Below are 22052 nucleotides of genomic sequence, written 5' to 3'. Positions count from 1 at the left end.
TCTTACGACAAGTCTTACAAGACAATCACAGAGTTAATAATGGTCAATAACGCAACGCAGTGAGTTTTCAGAGGAGGTAAGATAGCTTACGTAGACCTGCGGACCAAGAGATTCCTGTATGCATTTGTATTGCACTCACAAATTTAAGACCAAACATGTCAAAGCTGATGCTTAAAAAATCTACATCGTCATGTGATCGCCACCCTTAAAACATTTATTGTCATTGATTGATAGTCGTCGTGGTCGTTGCTTGTTTTCATGTCAAACTCATCTTGCTGTAATGATATAAACTCCATAGTGGCGGAGCCAAAGTGATTTTTCTCTTTGAACCGAGCTTATGACACCAACGCACTCCCACGCGCATGCGCACACAATATTCATTTGTTTTGTATCGTAGGAACTGTTTGTCCAAAATGTGCCCAAATTCCATGTGAACTTGACCTGGGGACCGTTTCATGAAAGTTGTCAGCCGTGACAAGTTGTCGGTCTCTGACAATCACCATAGTAACAGTAAGTGATCAGAGCTTCTCAGCCAATCAAATCCACAGAATTTGCTGAAATTGTCAGAGACTCACAACTCGTCAGCGCTGACTAAATTGATGAAACACCCAAGACAGACGTATCTCAAGATGGATTTAAGTCCATGTGATGTCGCCCCCTTAGTAAAGTAAACTTAGCAATTTATATTTCACTATCGTTCAGACTATGGTACTCTTTTTTTTTTCGGCACTACCCTATTTTGCCCAATTTCAGCTTAAATATTTAGAGAGCCTAATTTTGATGTAAAGTGGGATCCTCTTGTCATATTGTTAAATTGTTTTTTCCCCCGAAGCTGCAGTGCATTTATCCTAGATGTAATTCCCACGAAGGTATTGTGTTTTGACAGGCTTGTCTGACAACGACCAGGTTAAGAAAACACAGTTTGATACTGACAGGAAGACCCCAAAATGCTTTCACACGGGGTTGGAAAAAAAAAAAAACTTCGACAGTGAAAAGATGTGAAAGTATTCGAGGCAGACTTGCATCACATCTCCCTCCCCCCACCCCCCCCCCCCGGCTCTCAAATAGAATTGAAATGCACTTATTGTTTTATATATATGAAGAGTTTGTTTGCAAAAATCGATAAGTCCATTTTTGAAGATTTTGAAGTACGGTCTCTGTCATAAAGTACAAAATTATACCTTTTAAATGATATATTGGTCACTGCATATAAAGGTACATTTTTGAAGTTATGGTCAAAAGAAGCAACAATTTTCTTATTATTCTCTTTATTTTTCTTGACCTTTAATCGCAAATATCTCCATTTGGCAAATAATGGACTTATCGGTTTTTGCGAACAAACTCTTCATATATATATATATATATATATATATATATATATATATATATGTATATATACGATGTGTATTCTTTCATAAATGTGACATTCAACTGTGAAATTACACCACAATGATCAACATTCTCAGATACTGTGAGCAGATACCCAAAGGAGATGCTTTGCACGTATTATGATAAAATGGGATTTGAAAATAATTGCATAGATGATACGAAAAGGTTGAAATCATTTAAATGGCCACAACAATCCTCAATAAACAACACATTCATAAGCCACACAAGCACACACGCCCCCTCCCCCGCACATCCCCTCCCCCACACACACATACACATACATATAGACACACGAACACACGAACACACTAACCCACGAACATACGCACACACTTAACTATTTCCTGCTCAAAGGCTAAATATCACCAGGGAGGGCCACCTCCCTGTTATCACAATATGGAAGGCACTGACATTAAATCAATTTTTGAAGTATACAATGTATACTGTACAATATATCTCAAATTAATATGACAAAATATAACTCTGTAAAAAAACGAAAATAGAAGCTAAACGATACTTTAATTGATACCAGTTCTAAAATGAAAGACGAATACTTTGTAACTTACTATACATGTTATTAGCACGCGCACCCAATTCTTATCAGGAAGCACATAATGTGATTGCCGATAGAGCCTCGGCATGTGGTAGCCGTCGATCATACCACACCGCTGCTACCGCTCTTGTTGCCACCTCCGCAGCAGCATTTCCTGAAGCAGCAGTAGCAGCAGCAACAGCAGATAAGGTTGACGAGGAGGATGCCACCGACGACACCGACGATGATGACGAGCCAGACCTGGCCGGTGCTGAGGGCGCCGAAGGTCGACTTGCAGCACGACGGCTCGTTGCAGCACGTCTCGGGGCACGTGTTGTTGGCGACCATGCAGCGGTCGTTCTCGTGCGGGCAACAGTCCGTCGGACAGGTCTGCCGAGACTCCGTCCCGTCGCAACGCCCATCGCCGCAGAAGGCCGCATCCGCCGCCGACCTGGCCGTGACAAACAGTCAAAATCGGAACTGAAGAACTTATCGAAGGAACATTTTATGTCATGAATAAAGATATTGATGTTTGGATTCTGATAATCATGATGACTTAAAGTTTGTGAGCTTTACAAATGACTTAATGGATTCATATTATAGTAATCGTCAGTGCTTTCCCTGTATTATTCTTTAATCCACTCATTTAGTGTTGTCAGAGCTCAGTCCAGCACCCCTTTAAAGGTATTATTTACCATTTGCAGAGGAAGCAAAATCCCAGCGTGCTTCAAATAATTCTAAAATGTGAGTTAGGGATAGGAACCACCAATGTAAAAATGTAAATCATTATAATCAATGGTAAGTATTGTGAAATATACAAAATGTGAACAATAGTTATAATAAAATTGTTTCTACACTAAACCGTCTACAGTTATGGTTTATTGAGAAGAATAGTGATAATCTCCTTATATTTCAGGTTTACCGCGAAATTTTTATATGGCTGGATGTTTTGTGATACAACTGACCTAAACATATGCATCTAAATAATGTGATAATATGAAAATTTTTAAATCACTGCTCCCAATGGTAAACAATACCTTTAACATTAAAAGAAAAACAAGTCCACCAAATTTATTAGTGATTTTGTTTTTATTTCTAATGATGTTTTTGGCATGAAAGTCACACTAACATAAGAGTAATGCCAAAACGAAGAGAATAGCGAGTTATTTTACCATCGTCTTGACGTTGATGATGTGATATCACCCAATAACGAAATTTTCTCCCCCCCCCAAAAAAAAAAGTCTGCTTTAAGACATCTAGATGATAAAACTCGGTCTGGGGAATGTTTACACTTGTTAGGTGAGTGCAGATTTTATAACCTTAATCGGAAACTAATGACAAGATAACTAGCATATTTAGCATCTGCGACAATATCATCAATATCTTGGTCCGTTACCATGTTCGTCAGCACTGCTAGTAGAGACACATTACCGTATAGAGAATGTAAAACCACTCTGAGCATCATCATCATCATCATCATTATCATTACGTTCATCATAATCATCATCATCATCATCATCGTTGCCATCATCATCATCATCATCATCATCATCATCAGTACTATCATCATTATCCTTATCATCGTTAGTACCACCATCATCATCATTATTATCGTCAGTACCATCCTCATCATCATCATTATTATTAGCAGCAGCAGCAGCAGCAGCATCATTACCATCATCGTCAGCAGCAGAAACAGCAACAATACCATCATCATCATCGTCATCATGCATTATTATCATCATAATGATAATCACCACCAATCTTTCATAATCAAAGCCTAACCATCAATACTAAGATTATCATCCTTATGGTAATTGATACTACCATCGTTGCTTCGGTTTTACGTTATCCACAAAACGGTGATCTTATGAATTTCTGATTTGGTTTTCACTTGGAAAAAAATATTTGATGGTCCAAAAACAGAGGAATTTTTGTGGCTTTTCTTACCCTCTCTTCTCGGCTTCAAAAGGACAGACTCCCTTGAAACATTCCGTCCACTTGAAGCAGGACTCAGAAGTCAACCAGCGCCATCTATCGTCACATCTGTGCAAAAGAAAAAGCGAGAACGTCACAGACTCAAACTTTATTATCCAACATAGATCATTCTTTCATAATTCATAATCAGGCCACTGTAGGCCAGCCATCTTCACTTATGAAAATTTAGCGTCAGATCATGGGAGAAATAGTAGAAATCATTGATTATAACGTTTAATCAGAATAAGTTAATCATGTCGTCTGTGAACACTAGGCCTGCCATACAACCAACTGCTCGAAAAGTCTCAGAAAAAGTTAACTGAGAAGAAGTTCGCGAACATGATAACGCAGGATGCCTGTGCCAAGGTGCATAATACATACGCTCGATCACCTAAGAGCCACAAAGGTATCGTGAGCGAAATTTAGCTGCCACTTTGCTCTAGAGATTTGCGAAGTCCATTCCTATCTTCTACCGTGTCCAATGCCTTGCTTTTCAAAGATATTACAAAGAAAAGTAAAGCTTCTCGAGAGAACCTCACCCTGTGTAGGTGTGAACACGGTCACTCTCCCACTGACTCTGACACTCGAGGCATTGCGGTCTAGCGTTTTTTCGTCCAAAGAAAAAGACAGACTTAATTCATGCAAGAGTTCAATTCCCGGGCGCTATCACTACCAAAATCGATTTCCTTATTCGGTATCGGAAGTCTGTCGAACGCTGACAATGCTCATTTGTCCGACCTGACCTGGATTCTTCCGATCTGAGCCTAGCTGTCAAAACAAATAGAATCCCAAGGATAGTATAAAAAACAATGGAAGAAGATAAAAGGTCGAAAAACAAAAAGAAAAGAAAAGCAAGGAGCAGAAGGTGATCGCTTTGTTTCGATAGCACCAGAAAAAAAATATGATAAGGAAGGCTAATCTGATATAGTTCGAAAAGAAGTGAATGTCTTAAGGCAACATTATTTGACTTTCACAGCAAAATGGAACTGGATCTTCCAAGTTCCAAGTTGAGAGAATAAACATGGATTCTCTTGGTTTGCTTGTTTGTTTGTGTGTGTGTGTGTGTGTGTGTGTCAGTGTATCTATTTTTCATTAGGGCTTTTACATGGCCACATACATTTTTGTGTATGTGCCATTATGGCCATGGATCAACATGTCTAAACAATCATGACAATGCTTCGAATATAATTATAACCTCAAAGTGTATTGATTATGAATTCGAACATCACCTACACACGAATCGGTCTCTTAGTATTTTAAGCTATATTCTTGCCACAGTATATATATGATATTGACTTTTTCTCGATTAGCGAGAGTGGCCAAAATACTGGTTGACGGAGCTCACCTTTCCATCGATGTTTCATGTTTGATCTAAGTTGTTATTCTTTCTGATAATAACCTATACATATATGACCTGTCACTTTGATTGAACCTATAAATCGGTGTTTGGATTTATGGCTTTCGTATTTCATTCAAAATGATTTGTACCTTTATTAATTTATGATTTCGTTGATGTATAATTACATTCATTCATTCTTTTACATGATATTTAATTATCCATCTATACATTATACATCTATTTATTCATTGATACATGGAGCTGATTAGCAATGTTTTCACCCAAATATTTCTTTTTAAATGGTAGGTCCTATATCTACTCATCAATTAATTCAATTTTGCATTTATATATATATATATATATATATATATATATATATATATATATATATATATATATATATATATATATGTTTGATCTTCTAGATGGAGTTGGGGCAAGAAACGCGGCCTGTTAGGTGTGAGAGGTATGCATTCTTAGTGAGAATAGGATAATAAGATATCAACTTGTCTCATCCAACTCCAAGGCATTGTGGCTGTAGCAAATATTATTCTGATCAAACTGACTGAAAAAAAAAACCCAAAAAACACACCCACCCACCCACACACACACACAACGACAAGCCCTTTCTGTGCTAGGAACTTTCGAGAGTGTGTACAATGCTATGGGATTTCCTGTGTCTATCGGCTCCGAAAGCACAGAAAGGATTAAAAATAAAAGACATTCTTGGAGGAGGTACACGCCGACTCATCTGGCCGGTCTTCCGTGGTCGTACTGTCATCAATCCGCGATGAATTACTCGTTTATATGGTATCATTACACAAACATGGTAATTTCATTCCTTCCTAAGCTCAAAGGTGGCCAAAAAAGTCGCTCTTACTGATAAACCAAACGTCACTACACTACATTGCCTTTAGGAAAATGATGACGCAAACATTTAGATAAGCCAAAAGTGTTGCTTCCGTTCGGAAGGTATCGCTCTAGGATTACCACATTTGAACAGACAGGTAACCAGGATAAAGGCAAGCATACGCCCACAAAGCAAAAAGTTTAAAAGGATTTGTTTCATGAAAATGGATAATTGAACAGACTCAAAATCAGGGAAAGTACACAAAGGAAACATCATATTCAAAAACAAACCAAGAAATGTCAGGTAATATCCTCTTCACTTCAAACATGACGAAGTAATGCTGGCATCACCAGAAACTACAAACTAAGCAAGGCTAGTCTGATTTATATTCTTTAGTTTGCATTTCACTGAAACTTTGAAGCAAGTTCCGTATTACAAAAACTGCTGTCTGTCGAAAAATAGAGGGCCGAGAAATAATTTACTTTTAGTAGTTTTTGGAACCATGCACGCTGCGAATGTTCAAAGAACATTAAAACAGCCTGTGCAATCAGTGACAAGTTGTCATAGATGTGACAAGCTACCGAAATCCTTGAATCTTATTGGCTGAGAGGGAATTTGTCATAGAAATGTGCAATTGTCACTGATAACAAGTTTTATGAAACGGGCCCCCAGTTGTATGATCTCGTTTACTAGTGGGAATACCGCTTCAAGTACGTTGGCCAACTATATCGCATGTCAGCTTGTTTTTATTCAAAACATTCCATTGACAAGCGGAAACTTCAAATGGCAACCCTTATGCTAACTTTATGGGTTGGCCTTTTCAGTTCGGCAGCTCGGAAAATCGCCAAGACAGATTAATCGAATACCTGGGAAGAAAACAGCTGGATTTTTGTTGTTGTTGGTTAGATTTACGTTCAGTTGGTCTATTTCTTAACAGCTGGTAGTTACGGGGAGGCATTTGAAATTAGGACAGATCGGACAATGGCCATCGTCTGAGATTTTTTGGCTGGAATGGCACAGGCGATCTGGGATATGTCAGGGAGGTGCTAGAAGAAGGAGAGGCAACTGAAGCTCTCCTTTGAAGTCATGCGCGGCACCGCCGAGAAGTTATGCGTTCAACTACAGGTGTTACCCATGTGCTTTGACAAAAGAGAGCATCAATAATCGGGACTAGCGCTCTCATATCTAGAAATATTTGCTCCTACTGCAATTCGCTCTCTCTTTCAATGTGATGGCAACAATGAATTTTGTACCTTGAATTGGAGCAGCGAATCAAAATGCAGTGTAAAACTCACAATTTTAACAGCAAATAGTTTAAAAACACGCTGGAACACGCTTTAACGGAGTACTTTATTTGAAAGATCAAAATATCCCCTTATTAACAGATAGAAAATTAACATGCGGAAATGTGCGCATTATAGAAAAATTTAGGTTTTTAAGAGGGCCTAATTTTTATTTCCTTTCGATTTGCGAATTACGAAGAAACTAGAAATATATGTTAATAATATTGAATTCTTTCCTAAACTATTCTAAATCAATTCGAGTATTTCATTTAAAATTTTGCGGTGAAATAAAGCTTGTAATTCAACGAAAGGTGAAATGCGTTCTTCGTCTCCGAACTTCGTCTTGCAACTAGAGCGGTGCCGAGCATGATTTCAAAGCGTAATGGAATGCTAGACATCCCATTGTAACGCCTTGAACCCAAACATGTGTTTGCATGAATTACGAAGAGTTGCCACTCCATCTCTTTAACACCTCCCTGGATATGTGTCCAAGTTGAAGTAATACAAAGACTGCTAACTAAGCAGACAGACGAGAGAGGGCGGTATTTCTTCAATGTATACGAGTAGGTCGAACGCGCGCCATCTTGTCACTTACTTTCTACTTTAATTGAGATTGAGATATCAAATACATCACGACAGAGAATCGAAGCACACCCTTTTCCTGCCAGCTCACGCCGCGGGAGCGGTTGACATTTAACGTTGCCATGGCTACAGACAAGCTAAACAGCGACCAACGAAAGATACACGTCAGGCGTGACGGGAACACGTAAAAGTCAAAACAAATCAAAACAAAAACGACAAAATCAAAGTTCTTCTACAGTCTCAGAACAGCGCCCAAAGTCATTCCATTCGCAGGATGAATATGAAACATGTATGTTGTTAGAGCATGTATTGAATGTAATGAATTCACTCATCAGCGATCGCTTTTGCAAAACTGTGACAAAAATTCCATGTCCTCCAACGATTAGTCACGTCACGGGCCTAGAAATGTTAATAAGTTCATGAAAGCTCCTATATTCTCTCGAGCAACCCTATTGATAATTCTACTCGCTCATCACGTTTTCTCTGTAAGTTTGGATAGCTCTCAAATAAAATCAGAAAATGATTCATATGACAACAGAACGGGCAAGATAACCGAATCAAATACGTCACTACGTTAAAAGATCCAGCGACGGAACTAGTATTGATAGTCTCTAAAATGTTCAAAGCCATGGCATAAATATCACCAAACAAAGACATGGAATTTAACCGTCTGACTTTTGTCAAATTAAAGGACAAGTTCACCTTCATCAAACATAAGGATTGAGAGAATGTAACAATATTAGTAGAACACATCATTGAAAGTTTGAGGAAAATCGGATAATCCGTTCAAAAGTTATGAATTTTTGAAGTTTTTGTGCAGTAACCGCTGGATGAGAAGACTACTGCAGTGTGTGAATAACTTAAATGTCACATGCGTACAACAATATAAGGAAAATATAAAGAGAATTTCACAAAATCTCATCTTTTGAAAAAAGTACACATTCCCCGGACTCGTTACCGACAAATGTTATGGGTAATATTATTCCCCCTGCCTTTAGAAAGAGGCAAGTCAAGTGCTCTTTTATTATGCGAAAAAAGTGAAAATATGTTGAATTTTCTTTACATTTTCTTTATACTGTTGTACGCATTATGACTCACAAGCTGTAGTAGTCTCCTCATCCAGCGGTTCCAACACAAAAATTTTAAAAATTCATTACTTTTGCATCGATTGTCCAATTTTCCTCAAACTTTCACTGATGTGTTCTACTAATATTGTTGCATTCTCTCAATCCTTATGTTTATGAAGGTGAACTTGTCCTTTAAGGAATCTGGAATAAATAAGGAAACCGCATTTCAGTCAGACAGACATGACAGGTGCATGTTGTACGGAAGGGATATCGACATGCTCACAATATACAAGCAGTCTGCCAAAACATGTTAAATGCAATTGCCCACTTAAATTCACTTCGTTCGCATAGGCAATACATTCATTAAATAACGTGCATTGGTTGTAAGTTCGAAGCACAGAACTATAATTATTAATCCCATTGACCATTAATACCATTACCTTCAGATTCCCAGACACTCAACAGCTCCGTTTGTGAGAATGGAGGCCCATATCAAGTCGTTATTAAGATACCTGAACAGTGCCTTGCTTGAGAACCCACTGGAATTAAAAAGGCTGCAGCTCAGCAAATACCAAGTTTGCCTGCACCAAGCCTATTATAGCCGACAAATCCCTGTATACTATAGCCTGACTGGAGACCAATGGCCTATACCAAGCCTATAGCTAAAGCCTAGCTAAAGACGACCGATACCAAACCCGGGTTAAAGACGACTTAGGCCTGCACCAAACCCTGAATAAAGACAATTTACACCAAGCCTCGCTATTAAAGCAAAGCCCTATATCAAGCCAACAGCTGAAGACTACGCGGGATCCGCTAAGCTATACATGATAGGCCCTATAAGACAGTTCATACCAAATCTAGCTAAACAGAGCCTTATACCAACTAACCAAAGATTGCCTATGCCAAGCCTGAGTAAACATGGCGTATATCAAGCCTAGTTGCAGACAACTTGAATCAAACTTTACTTACTCTCCGCTAAAGACATCTTAGAGTTAGACCCCGTTTACAGTGCAAGGCTCGGCCGCGGCCGAGCCGCGGCCGAGCCCACCTTCATTTCAGTGTAAACGCGCAAAAGGCCAAATGCGAGGCCAAAATTGGCCGCGCATTTGGCCACGCTCTGGAGGTGGTCTCGGCCGCGGCCGAGCCGCGGCCGAGCCCGGCCTTTTCTCGGTGTAAACGCAAACTGGGCCAAACGCGCGGCCAATTTTAGTCTGGCTTCCAAACCCTCTGCCTGTACTATTTCGCTATTCAGGATATTAACCCCCTCAACGTCGAAAACTAGTATAATTTAAGGTGGTTTTGTCCTGCAAAGGATTTTTCCTTTCGCAAAGGCCTTGGCCCGAACGGCGACTTCGTCGCCACGGAATTCAGTTGGCAAAGGGTCTGAAAACCAGACAATACTAAATTGCGTTTGTTTACAAGCAGAGTGCCACTGCGACAAAATATTGAAAGGTTTGAATCAAAAGCGCGGCCGAGCCCGGCAGTGTAAACGGACAAAATTGCGGGGCTCAGCCTCGCAATTGAGGTTGGGCTCGGCCGCGGCTCGGCCCAGCCCCGCACTGTAAACGGGGTCTTAGTCACTATGAACGCTAAGTCTCATGCATGGCGATAAATAAATTTGCGTACCACCTACAGACATCATTAAATTTTGATCGCCAAATGTTGCATCAATGTCAAACCTTCGTTGCTCCACCAGACCTACCCGACGGAAATCAAGAACAAGCTAAAAGTTTACACGGGGATCCTTCACAATTTTGAAGCCTAGATACTTTGAAGGAATGCAATGTCATCACGTTCTCTACTCTGTTTGATAACGCAAATAATGATAGCAATAAGAATACAATAGCAATATCTACAACTATACCACCATGAATTGCTTATAATTTATGTATGTCAACAATTATGACGCTAATGACATTAAGGTAATGATAATGATTTATGAATATAACATTGATAATAATAACATAGCATGTAATTTCCCCAGGGTAGCATTTTCCTCGAGCAGGCACTGCTCCAGAGAGCCGTGCAATGTTGTAATCACCCATGAAATGCCAGGTTGGTCTAATTGTAAATGGAACCCATTTTGAACACTTGCGTGAAGAGAGGGACCCTGTCATTTCCGTTAAACAACATAGCTCGACCCCCCCCCCCCCCCCTCCCTCCCTACATTCTCTGGCCTGTCTGGCCTGTCTGTCTGTCTGTCTGTCTGTCTCTCCCCCTCTCTCCGAGTTTTTAATTTTTTATTTTTTTTATTTATTTTTTATTTGCAAAAAGAGGGGCGATTCATGTTTGACACCGGGGTTGACTGGCACAATAAACAACGTCCCTAAACAGCATCCATGGGACACCGAGAAGAAAAATAAGATATCAAGATAATACATACGATTTCTAAGATGGATATATACACGGAGTGTTCGAGACTATTATGATGAATATTTTCTTTGTTAGTTACTCAGAGATTTATTGGAATATAATCAAAAGTGATAGTGAGGTTCTAAAACATGCAAAACTTCCGTTCATATACTCATCCGAAATGAAGGGCTTTTGAAAATCATTTTTTTTTTTGCAATTTTGCGAGTTTTTAAAATCCCGCGAAGCAACGTGCCTACACAGTTCAGTGACACACTAGATCGTTTAGAGTGCCCGGGGTCATTGTCAGGGCATGAGCAGTTCGGAGATTTAACGCTTTTAGCTTGCGGCCGAATTGTCGTTGTTGTTGTTGTTGTTGTTGTTGTTGTTGTTGTTGTTGTTGTTATTGTTGTTGTTGTTGTATATCTTATACTTCATTCTGGACTGCAAGAATGGTTACTGTATGCTACTACGAGCAAGGAGCTACTACAGACATGGAGTCCCATCAAGCCAACCTTCTTTGATCTAGCTTCGATGCCGCTCCGACGAACGCGCGTATACGCAGCGGGGAGCCGAGCGTGATTTACGACATCTGTGTCCACGTCCGTGGCATAATCGCCCGGGTTTGGCGTTTCTATCGCACGCTTTGGTGGTTTCCGCAGTGCGTTGTGATAAACATTACGGAGCGATCGCGTTTTCATCGGGGAAAACCCACTTGTAATCCGTAATTCGGAAATGTGTGTTTGAAGGGGGAAGTGCGGAATTGGTTGATATTTGTGCGGTTTCTGGTAGACACTGCATAATGCATGCGATCGATCGCGTTCGAACTGCTTGATTTTGCTTGTTCAATTCGTTGTGTACCGTCCAAACATTTGTTCGATATGGCGGGTTTTGACGATATTGCAGACAGTGAATTGTGTAACCTGTTAGAAATTGAACAGTTGGAATTGGTTCCCGATGATTCTGAGATTGATTCAAACAGTATGTCGATTTTCATTGTATTTTTGGCCTCCCCAAATCGGTCTTTATACACCAATTCTACACTACAGTACAGCACTACAGCTACACCTGCATGTTTTCGTGTCCGTAGTTGTGAAAATATGAGGGAAAGCAAGGAGCTACTACAGTACTATTACTAAAAAGACTAGCTCCTAGGGGAAAGGAACAGACCATGGCATGGGATGGAAAGGCAAAGGAGAAAGCCGAAACGGCTTAAATTTACTGATTTAAGTTTTAACTCTAAGACTAAGATCTAGATCTAGTTAAGAGTTTCATTGGTGACTTGACTTGGGAAAACATGACAAAATGAGATTCTAATGTATTACCTGAAATGTTCGCGATTTTATTTTCGCGAATTTCGTGAGTTAAGACATGACTGAGTATCACATATTTATTTTATCAAGCTTCTTACTCTAAATTTTGATCTATCGCCATTGGTTATGTCGCCCCCTTGTGTCGGATGGGGCTATGTTCTTTCCACTGGAGATTTGGTTTTCACGTCCTAATAAAGTTATCGAAGAATTGCAGTAGAATCGTGTGGCTGTGTCCTTCCTACTGGCGTGGTGGCAGCTGGAAACTTGAATCCCGTGCATCGATCACCTATTTACCTATAAAGGAGGATACTACTGGCAACCCTCGCCGTCACACGGACAAAAAGTAAGTTCTTGTACGAAGTTTTACTGCAGTCTCTACCCTAGCAGTCCCACACATACGTTATGGCGTCTGCTCCCAAAGCACCGAAACAGTGGTGCCTCACGAAAGTTGAAACGATCACCTCTTTTGAGAGCTGGCGTCAAAACTTGCTCTATACCCTCAACCTCGACCCCAATTTCTCTCCTTTCCTTGGCGATAGTGCCAAATGGGAAAAGAAAACAAAGAATAAACCTCTCCGTGGGTTACATGATGATGGTTCAGACATCCCTGCCACACAAAGACAGACTGCCCGGCAGAAAGTCATAATGCTGGAGCTCATGCTAGGGCAGATAGCCAATTATTGCCCCGTGATAGCCCGCAATACCATTGTCAAGAACTCCTGTTCACTCAGTGACATATGGGCAGCAATCAGATTGCACTTTGGATTCCAATCCACAGGCGCACATTTTGTGGATTTTTGCGACATAAGTCTGGGCCCCGATGAACGCCCTGAAGACTTATACCAGCGGATGCTAGCCTTTGTTGAAGATAACCTGTTAACAGTCAATGGGGGCATCACACATCATGGTGACCCAATCACTGAAGACGAGGAGCTATCTCCTACTATAGAGAATTTTATCGTACTTGAGTGGTTGCGGCTGGTACATCCTGACCTGCCTCGCTTGGTCAAGCAGCGTTATGGCACCGACTTGCGTACGCGGACTCTCGCGTCACTCAAGCCCGAGATATCACAGGCACTTGATAGCCTGTTGGCTGAACTGAATTGCGCCGCATCTCCCAGAGTCCTGCGCTCTGCACCCTCCAGACCTCGTAGAAGTTTCCCTCGTTCCACTGGAGGTCGTCAATCTCAATCTCCAGTGAAGCCTCAATCGCGTCGAAGCCCTGTCAGGTCCTGTCCTCTTTGTCTCCAGGCTGGGCGAAATAGCAATCACTTTCTAAGTGACTGCACATACCTGCCAGAACAGGACAGGCGGTACATGGCCAAAGTCAGACAGGTTGCAAGTATCTTGGGTCATGTCGACGACCTCACCGATGACCTCACAGACGACGAAGGGCACACTACGGCCGAATCCCCACCTGCCTACTGTCAGGATGATCCTCCCCCATCCTTTTCCTCCGATTCCCCATCTACTCGCCGTATCCAGATTCGACAGTCCCCGTATTTTGATGCTTTCTACACGCACCATGCTGTGCGCATTACTGTAGACAGCGGTGCAACCGGAAATATGATCCGTGCATCAACTGCGAAAGTACTCGGATGTCAGATTACTGACAGCAGCCAGTCTGCTCACCAGGCTGATGGGTCTTCCCCTCTCGAAGTCATTGGCGAGACCCGTCTCACATTCACTCGCAATGACAAACGCTTCTTGTTCGATGGCCTTGTTGTCGAGAATCTTGACGTTGAAGTATTGGCTGGTACACCCTTCATGGAATGCAATGATATTGCAATCCGGCCTGCCAAACGTCAAATCACCCTAAGTGATGGCACAGTGTACTCATATGGGTCCTCTCAGCGAACCAACCTGTCCCCTGCTGTTCGTCGCGCATATGTTCTCCGTGCACCTCCTGAAACTACCACCGTGTTTCCTGGACAGTTTGTTGAGGTACCACTTCCTCCTGAACTTCACGCTGATGAGTGTGTTGCTCTGGAACCCCGACATGGTTTGGTCCGGTCTGCTGATTTGGAGTCACCTAGATATTGGCCCACCCCTTGCATTGTTTCAAGTGTCGATGGTAAAATCCGGATTCCGAATCTTTCCATCGAGCCACGAGTTCTGCGTCGTAATGAACATTTTTGTCAGGTGCGTCCAGTAGTTTCCCAGGATGTTGAATACACTCCAAGTGATGAGATCTCCCCTCCGGCAGCCTTTTCCCGTCGTACCTCTAGCAGTAACCATTCTGCTCTGGTGAAGACAGATCCTAATGACATTCTTCCCCCGAACATCAGACAGCAGTTCAAGGACCTACACACTGAGTACGATGACGTCTTTGACCCCCATTTCAAGGGCTACAATGGTGCCGTCGGTCCCTTCAAGGCAGTCGTAAATATGGGTCCTGTTCAACCCCCACAGAGGAAAGGTCGCCTCCCCTTATACCCCAGAGACAAGTTGGTCGACTTGCAAGCCAAGTTCGATGAACTCGAAGCACTGGGTGTGTTTGCTCGCCCAGAAGATGTTGGAGTAACTGTGGAATACCTAAATCCTTCTTTCCTGGTAAAGAAACCCAGTGGTGGTTACCGTCTTGTGACTGCCTTCGCTGATGTTGGCCGGTATTCGAAACCCCAACCATCACTTATGCCAGATGTTGATTCCACTCTTCGCAAGATCAGCCAGTGGAAATACATTGTTGCCTCAGATCTGACCAATGCATTTTATCAGATCCCCTTGTCTCATGAGTCACTGAAGTACTGTGGTGTTGCCACACCCTTCCGTGGAGTGCGTGTATACACTCGCTCGGCTATGGGAATGCCTGGCTCAGAAACCTCTCTGGAAGAGCTCATGTGTCGCGTACTGGGTGACCTCCTGGTGGAAGGTGTTGTCGTCAAACTTGCTGATGACTTGTACTGTGGCGGTAACACACCAGAAGACCTCTTGCATAACTGGGGTCGTGTCCTTCATGCACTGAGCAGGTCAGGGCTCAACCTCTCTGCTTCGAAGACCACCATCTCCCCCAAGACCACCACCATTCTTGGATGGATATGGTCTCAGGGCACCCTCAAGGCTAGCCCCCATCGTATTGCTGCCCTAGCAGCATGCCCCCCACCATCTACCGTCAAAGGCATGCGTTCCTTCATTGGAGCTTTTAAGATGCTTGCCCGCGTTATCCCCCACTGCGCTTCCTTTCTCTCTCCCTTAGACGGCGTTGTTGCGGGTCGACAGTCTCAGGATACTATTCCCTGGACTGATGACCTCCGCTCTACATTCCAGGAAGCCCAGCATGCCCTCACCTCCCCCCGCACGATCACTCTCCCCACGCTACTGACCAACTGTGGCTCGTCACAGACGGATCAGTCAAGAAGCATGGTATCGGCTCTACTCTCTATGTCACGAGGAATCACAAGCCTCTTGTGGCTGGTTTTTTCAGTGCCAAGCTGAGGGGACGACAAGTTTCCTGGCTCCCATGCGAGGTAGAAGCATTATCCATTGCTGCGTCTATCAAGCACTTCAGCCCATACATTGTTCAGTCCAAGCACCGCACATGTGTCCTTACGGACAGCAAACCATGTGTCCAGGCATTTGAGAAGTTGTGTCGGGGTGAATTTTCTGCCAGCCCCCGCGTGTCCACATTCCTGTCAACGGTGAGCAGATACCAATTGTCCCTGCGCCACCTCTCTGGATCTGCAAATGTCCCATCCGATTTTGCAAGTCGCAATGCTCCAGACTGCACTGATTCATTGTGTCAAGTGTGCACATTTGTGAGACAGATGGAGGACTCTGTCGTGCATCGCATTTCTGCAGATGACATCCTCCTTGGGAAGACTCGCCCCCCTTACACATCACGGCCAGCTTGGATTAAGATTCAGTCTGAATGCCCATCTCTACGACGCACCCATGCCCATCTTGTCCAGGGTACGCGACCCTCCAAGAAACTCACGAATGTCCGGGACGTCAAACGCTACCTCCAGGTTGCCACGATTGCCCCAGATGGTCTCCTGGTTGTCCGCCAAGAGCAAGCTTTTGTGTCCCCTCGTGAAGCCATTGTCGTCCCTCGGTCTGTCCTCCATGGTCTCCTCACGGCAATCCATGTCCAACTAGACCACCCTACTGCTCACCAATTAAAGACTGTTGCATCCCGGTATTTCTATGCCCTGGACATGGAATCTGCCGTCCAACAGGTCACCTCATCCTGCCACCACTGTGTCTCTTTCCAAACTCTCCCTCGGCTGGTCCATCCGCAGTCCACAAATGACCCTCCTGATGTAGTTGGTATCTCCTTTAAAGCTGATGTGCTGAAACGCTCTCGCCAACTCATCCTCATCCTGCGCGAAACGGTCACCTCATATACCGTCACCCGCCTTATCACTGATGAAAAGAAGGAGACCCTGCGTGCTGCCATTCTCCAACTCTGCCTTGAATTGAGACCTCTTGATGGCCCACCAGCAGTTATTCGCACAGACCCAGCTCCTGGATTTTCTGCTTTATGCCATGATGACCTCCTTTCGTCCCACAACATCCGCATTGAGCTTGGGCATGCAAAGAACAAGGACAAGAACCCTGTTGCTGAAAAAGCAGTCCGCGAGTTGGAGGACGAGCTCCTCCGCCATGACCCATCTGGTGCCCCCATCACGTCTTTGACCTTGTCAGTTGCCACTGCCCGCCTCAATAGTCGTCTTCGATCCCGTGGCTTGTCGGCAAGGGAAATGTTAATGCAACGTGATCAGTTCACATGCGAGCAGATCCCCTTTTCGGACAAGGATATCATCTCTGCCCAACATGTTCAGCGACTGAAAAATCACCCATACAGCGAGACGTCCAAGACTACATCTGGCCCCATGCTTTCTCTACCACGTATCTTCGTTGGTGACCTCGTATACCTCCGTGCTGATCGGTCAAAACATCATGCCAGACCACGCTACCTGGTCTGCTCAATCGACGGCGAGTGGTGCAACATCCGGAAGTTCGTTGGCAACCAGCTACGCAGTTCGTCTTACCGTGTCCGACTGGCCGACTGCTTGAAGGTCCCTTCTACCCTTTCTCCTCATTCCACACCACACCATGTGGAATCTGATGATGACCCAGATGACAACGCTGACGTCCCACCATACCCGTCCACCCCTCCTGGTTCCTTGCCTCGCGCTCCTCCTGCCACCGATCCTCCGCCTGCACCTCCCGATGGACCCCATTACCCGGCTGGTGACCCTGCTCCCCCATCCCCTCCCTTGGATGCCCTTCCTCGAGTTCCCACCGAACTCGCCACTCCAGCAGACACTTCTGTCTCTGACTCTCTGCCCGCTCCTATCCAGGTACCTGTTGATCCTGGTAGATACCCCAGACGTGAACGACGGCTTCCTGTGAGGCTGCATGATTATGTCCTTGAACTCGAGTAAACACTGTGTTTGAGATTAGTTCTTATGTATGTATTCTACACAGGTCCTACTGAAGGCACATGTGATTACTATTGTCATCTCAAACAATTGTGTGATAAAAGTGTCATTACAGTTGTATTTATACTTCGTGGTTATATCCCTGGTTGTTTGTAGGCCATACATACTATGCCATTTAACGTTACATACCTTTTGTGACTTAGATGTATCCAGTGTATTTTTAGATGTAGTGAGATAATGCATTACCCCATCACAGTGGTTGTTTTTTGGGAACAGTATGTTTGAACGTATACGTACTAGAGTTGGTTTAGTTGCAAAAAGCTAATACATTTTATTGCATTTGTGTTATAGTGTACTCCTTCGCTCTGGTAGTAAGCTGCCCTTTTTGTTATATGTTATGTATGCTAGTTTTTGAAGGTTAATACCGCTTACGTTAGTAGTTATATTGGCAGTAATATACTGCCTGTTTGCAGGATGTGTTGTATTATTAGGACAGGTTATAGAGTTCACAGTTTATAGAGGTGTCATTATGTAATATCATGAACTCACATTCACTGTATCCACGGAATACATTTGTATACATATCTTGTGTTACACATTCGGCACAGTTCTCAAAATATCTGTTACAATAAGACCTTTCTTATCCTTGTAAGGTCGTTTATTTGTTTAGATAATTGTTGTGAGAAGCCTTACACCAAGACATTTCAGTTATTGTGTATGTGGTTTATAATTCAGTGTGGGAGAAACACAAAGGGGAGAAAAGAAGAGAAATTACGCCATTGGTTATGTCGCCCCCTTGTGTCGGATGGGGCTATGTTCTTTCCACTGGAGATTTGGTTTTCACGTCCTAATAAAGTTATCGAAGAATTGCAGTAGAATCGTGTGGCTGTGTCCTTCCTACTGGCGTATAGTAAACTAAGTTTTATTCATATTCTTAGACTTAAGTTAAATCTTAAGACTAAAGTTAATTAATCGTGATGAACGGATAATCGTATTCGTAATCAAGTCTGAGTCTGGGCAGAGATCAAAACTTTGTCATGAATTGACGACTAACACAAATATGAACAAATGGGACTGTATGAAGACGTGAGCAGACGACAGTGTCGCCCACCGTCAGCTCACTTCCAGTGCATTTTAATATGTGTTGGCACCTGTTGGCACTCTCATGCTTGGTTGCATTCGAAAGGTTGAAGTATCCTCTTTCGAACGAAATTACTTTAAAAGTTCCCACAAAAGTCATGTTTCATGTAGAGGAATTTAAAAAGTGAAGGTAATATGGCATGTTTTTATACATATTTCATCATAACTCACCCATCTAAGGTCCAAATTTCGCGAAATAACGACTACCAGATTCGAAATTTCGTTGTGGATTCGATGATATCGATTGCGCATACTAAAATGGCTGACTTATGGACTGCGCATGCACAAAAGAGACGTGTGTTTGTTTCGACAATTTTTACTCTCCTCCACTAACGGACAGAGCTGCGGCATCGAACTTGATCTTGAAAGCGCGCTGCAGCTGTCACCGGGGGCAAGATTTTGGTGATAACGTCGCTGCGGCACTTTGAAGTTAAGCGCGTTGCGTAAAGAGTTCGGTCGTAAATTACTCTGTTGGGACTCCATGTCTGTAGTAGCTCCTTGCTACGAGTAGCTAATTGATCACATTGTGCGGTTATAACAACTGTCACGTAAACGTACTTTCAAGGTAACCGTTGTAGGCAAGTTTTGTTTTCTATAAGCTGTCACGCATGCGCGTATAGAAATGAGAACGTTTCGTATCAATCTTTGAAGGCAGTTTTTTTTTTTTTTTTTCATAACCCCATACAGATTCAAGGTCCCAAGATGCCATAATCATCATATGCAAACGGATCGTTCATGGTATTGACAGGGATAATGCTGATTCTATCACTTTGATGAGTTTTCGACGCCGCGGTTTCCGGCCTTGCCTGTATACCGCTGACCCCATGAGAGATTATGTTATCGTCCTCAAAAGAGGTCTAACGAAACCAAGATAGTCCGTTTCCTGTGTAGGTATAATACCGAAAGTGCATGAACACGGACTCCCAGGGCAATAGAACCCTTAATCTGGAATCGCACGAATTCTCAAGGTATTGTACATTTATTTTGCAGCTAATCAGCTGAATGTGTGTGTTTTATGTGTGTGTTTTTATGTGTGTATTTTTATGTGTGTGTGTGTGTGTGTGTGTGTGTGCGTGTCTGTGTGTGCGTGGTTGTGAGGGTGTGTGTGTCTGTGTGTGTGACACGATTACAGCTATTACTCATTTCAGTAAGAGCGTTGACATACTGATGCTCAGATGTTGCTTGGCCTTTTTGTTCGCCACATTCGGTAACAGTTTTCAGGTCTGAGTACAATTTTTGGTCAAAGCTATTTTCATACAGATCATACTATATGCCTACTTCATTTTATCAATGCTATATAAGAATTCAGGGCAATAAATGGAGAGCTCTGTTTAAGGGTGGTAAACTTTGCCACAGAGACTGAAATGCGACTTAATTATAGCTGCACGACAGTAGATGTCGTTTGTCGACGGAGATAATGCGAAACAATCTTATGGGAATAATTAATTATTTTTTAGTTTTTGGATTTGACGTAACTTTGATGATTTCGTTAAAAAAAATAGATTACTAGTTGCAAATACCTGTTTACTTGGTTCAGATATACTTGACTATATTTGCCAAAACACAAAACACACCAACATACAAATAAAGGTTCCACTGAAGGAGCTGTAACACTTCTTCTTACAATATTCTACCCCCCCCCCCAAACAAAAACAAAAAAAGCCTTAAAGCCGCATTGATGCATTGTTCAAAAGCTTATTAACGCGGTGTTGGATTTTTTAAAGATTAATAGCTGTAAAAGTTGAAGAACTAAGGAATCGAAAAGACTACAAAGCAGAATATAATTATTATTATTCTTAATGTGTAAAAAAACCCCCAGAAATTACCGGTCCCTCCAGACACCTATGGAAGTCAGCCATCTTAGCCGTGCGCGGTGCGTGCGTGCATGGCATGCGTGTGTATGTGTCGGTTTGTGTGTCTTTTAATGGAGCGCTACTGCGAACATAGCCACGTGAGGGCGCTTGTCATACCGAATGAAATAGGCACTGCGGATAGCTGAAAACAGATTTTTTTTTCTTTTTATCACATCGGTGATGAAGTGAGAATTACCTGGATAGACTCACGAGACGAGCGTGTAAACATTCATCAACTATCTTTCTGGGAACAGCTGAAGTTTCCTATGTTTCTTTACAGCTTCCGAGATAGATAACTCAGTATCACTTTATGATATCATGCTCTTATTCATTCTCTTTAAATACCAGTTTTCTGTGATAACTTTATGCGTCAGGTAAGAACGATCAAATTGCCATAAATTACCAAATGTTCAGTCTGCAGTTTTGGCTCAAAATTTGGTTGTTTCTCATGTGGGTCCACAAAAGAAGTCTTTGATTCAAGAACAGCTTCAACGCAATGCTTGCTCAAACATCGAATTCATGATGAACCATTTGCAGAAGAGAACAATGGGGAAAGACTGAAGAGAAATGCAAAGCGCAAAGCAATGGGTGCAAAAAAAAAAATAATAAAGGTACCAATACAATGAAGGGAGAAATCTCCAATTAAAACTCATTTAGAACAACCGAAATTTAAGCTGCATTGCCTTGCCATCTGCAGTCATATTATCATCTTGCAAGTTATCATGGATTTCTACGTGGAACAAGGATTTGCACGAGGACTACCAAGAAAAACTCGATTGTACCAGGGAGGTGCTAGAGAAGGAGAGACAACTACTGCTCTCCTTTGAAGTCATGCGCGGCGCCGCCGAGAAGTTATGCGTTCAACTACAGGTGTTACCCATGTGCTTTGACAAAAGAGAGCATCAATAATCGGGACTAGCGCTCTCACATCTAGAAATACTTGCCCCTACTGCAATTCGCTCTCTCTTTCAATGTGATGGCAACAATGAATTTG

At 42.6% G+C, this 22052-nt stretch overlaps 1 protein-coding gene across 1 annotated transcript in view; it reads right to left on the bottom strand.

The window, feature by feature from the left end:
* Nucleotides 1-2027: 2027 nt before the first annotated feature.
* LOC140236672 (uncharacterized) overlaps nucleotides 2028-22052 on the bottom strand; it is a 32749-nt gene continuing 12724 nt past the window's right edge. Inside the window, exons 3-4 of the mRNA XM_072316595.1 lie at nucleotides 3872-3967; nucleotides 2028-2372 (exon numbers count right to left, since the gene is read on the bottom strand). Coding sequence (XP_072172696.1) covers nucleotides 2045-2372; nucleotides 3872-3967 — 424 coding nt within the window. The 3' untranslated portion in view covers nucleotides 2028-2044. The remainder of the gene's footprint in view (nucleotides 2373-3871; nucleotides 3968-22052) is intronic.

The sequence above is a fragment of the Diadema setosum genome, chromosome 13 (assembly GCF_964275005.1).
Source record: "Diadema setosum chromosome 13, eeDiaSeto1, whole genome shotgun sequence".
Lineage (NCBI taxonomy): Eukaryota > Metazoa > Echinodermata > Echinoidea > Diadematoida > Diadematidae > Diadema > Diadema setosum.
Note: the sequence above shows the minus strand (reverse complement) of the source record. Positions and strands in the feature narration are given on the sequence as shown.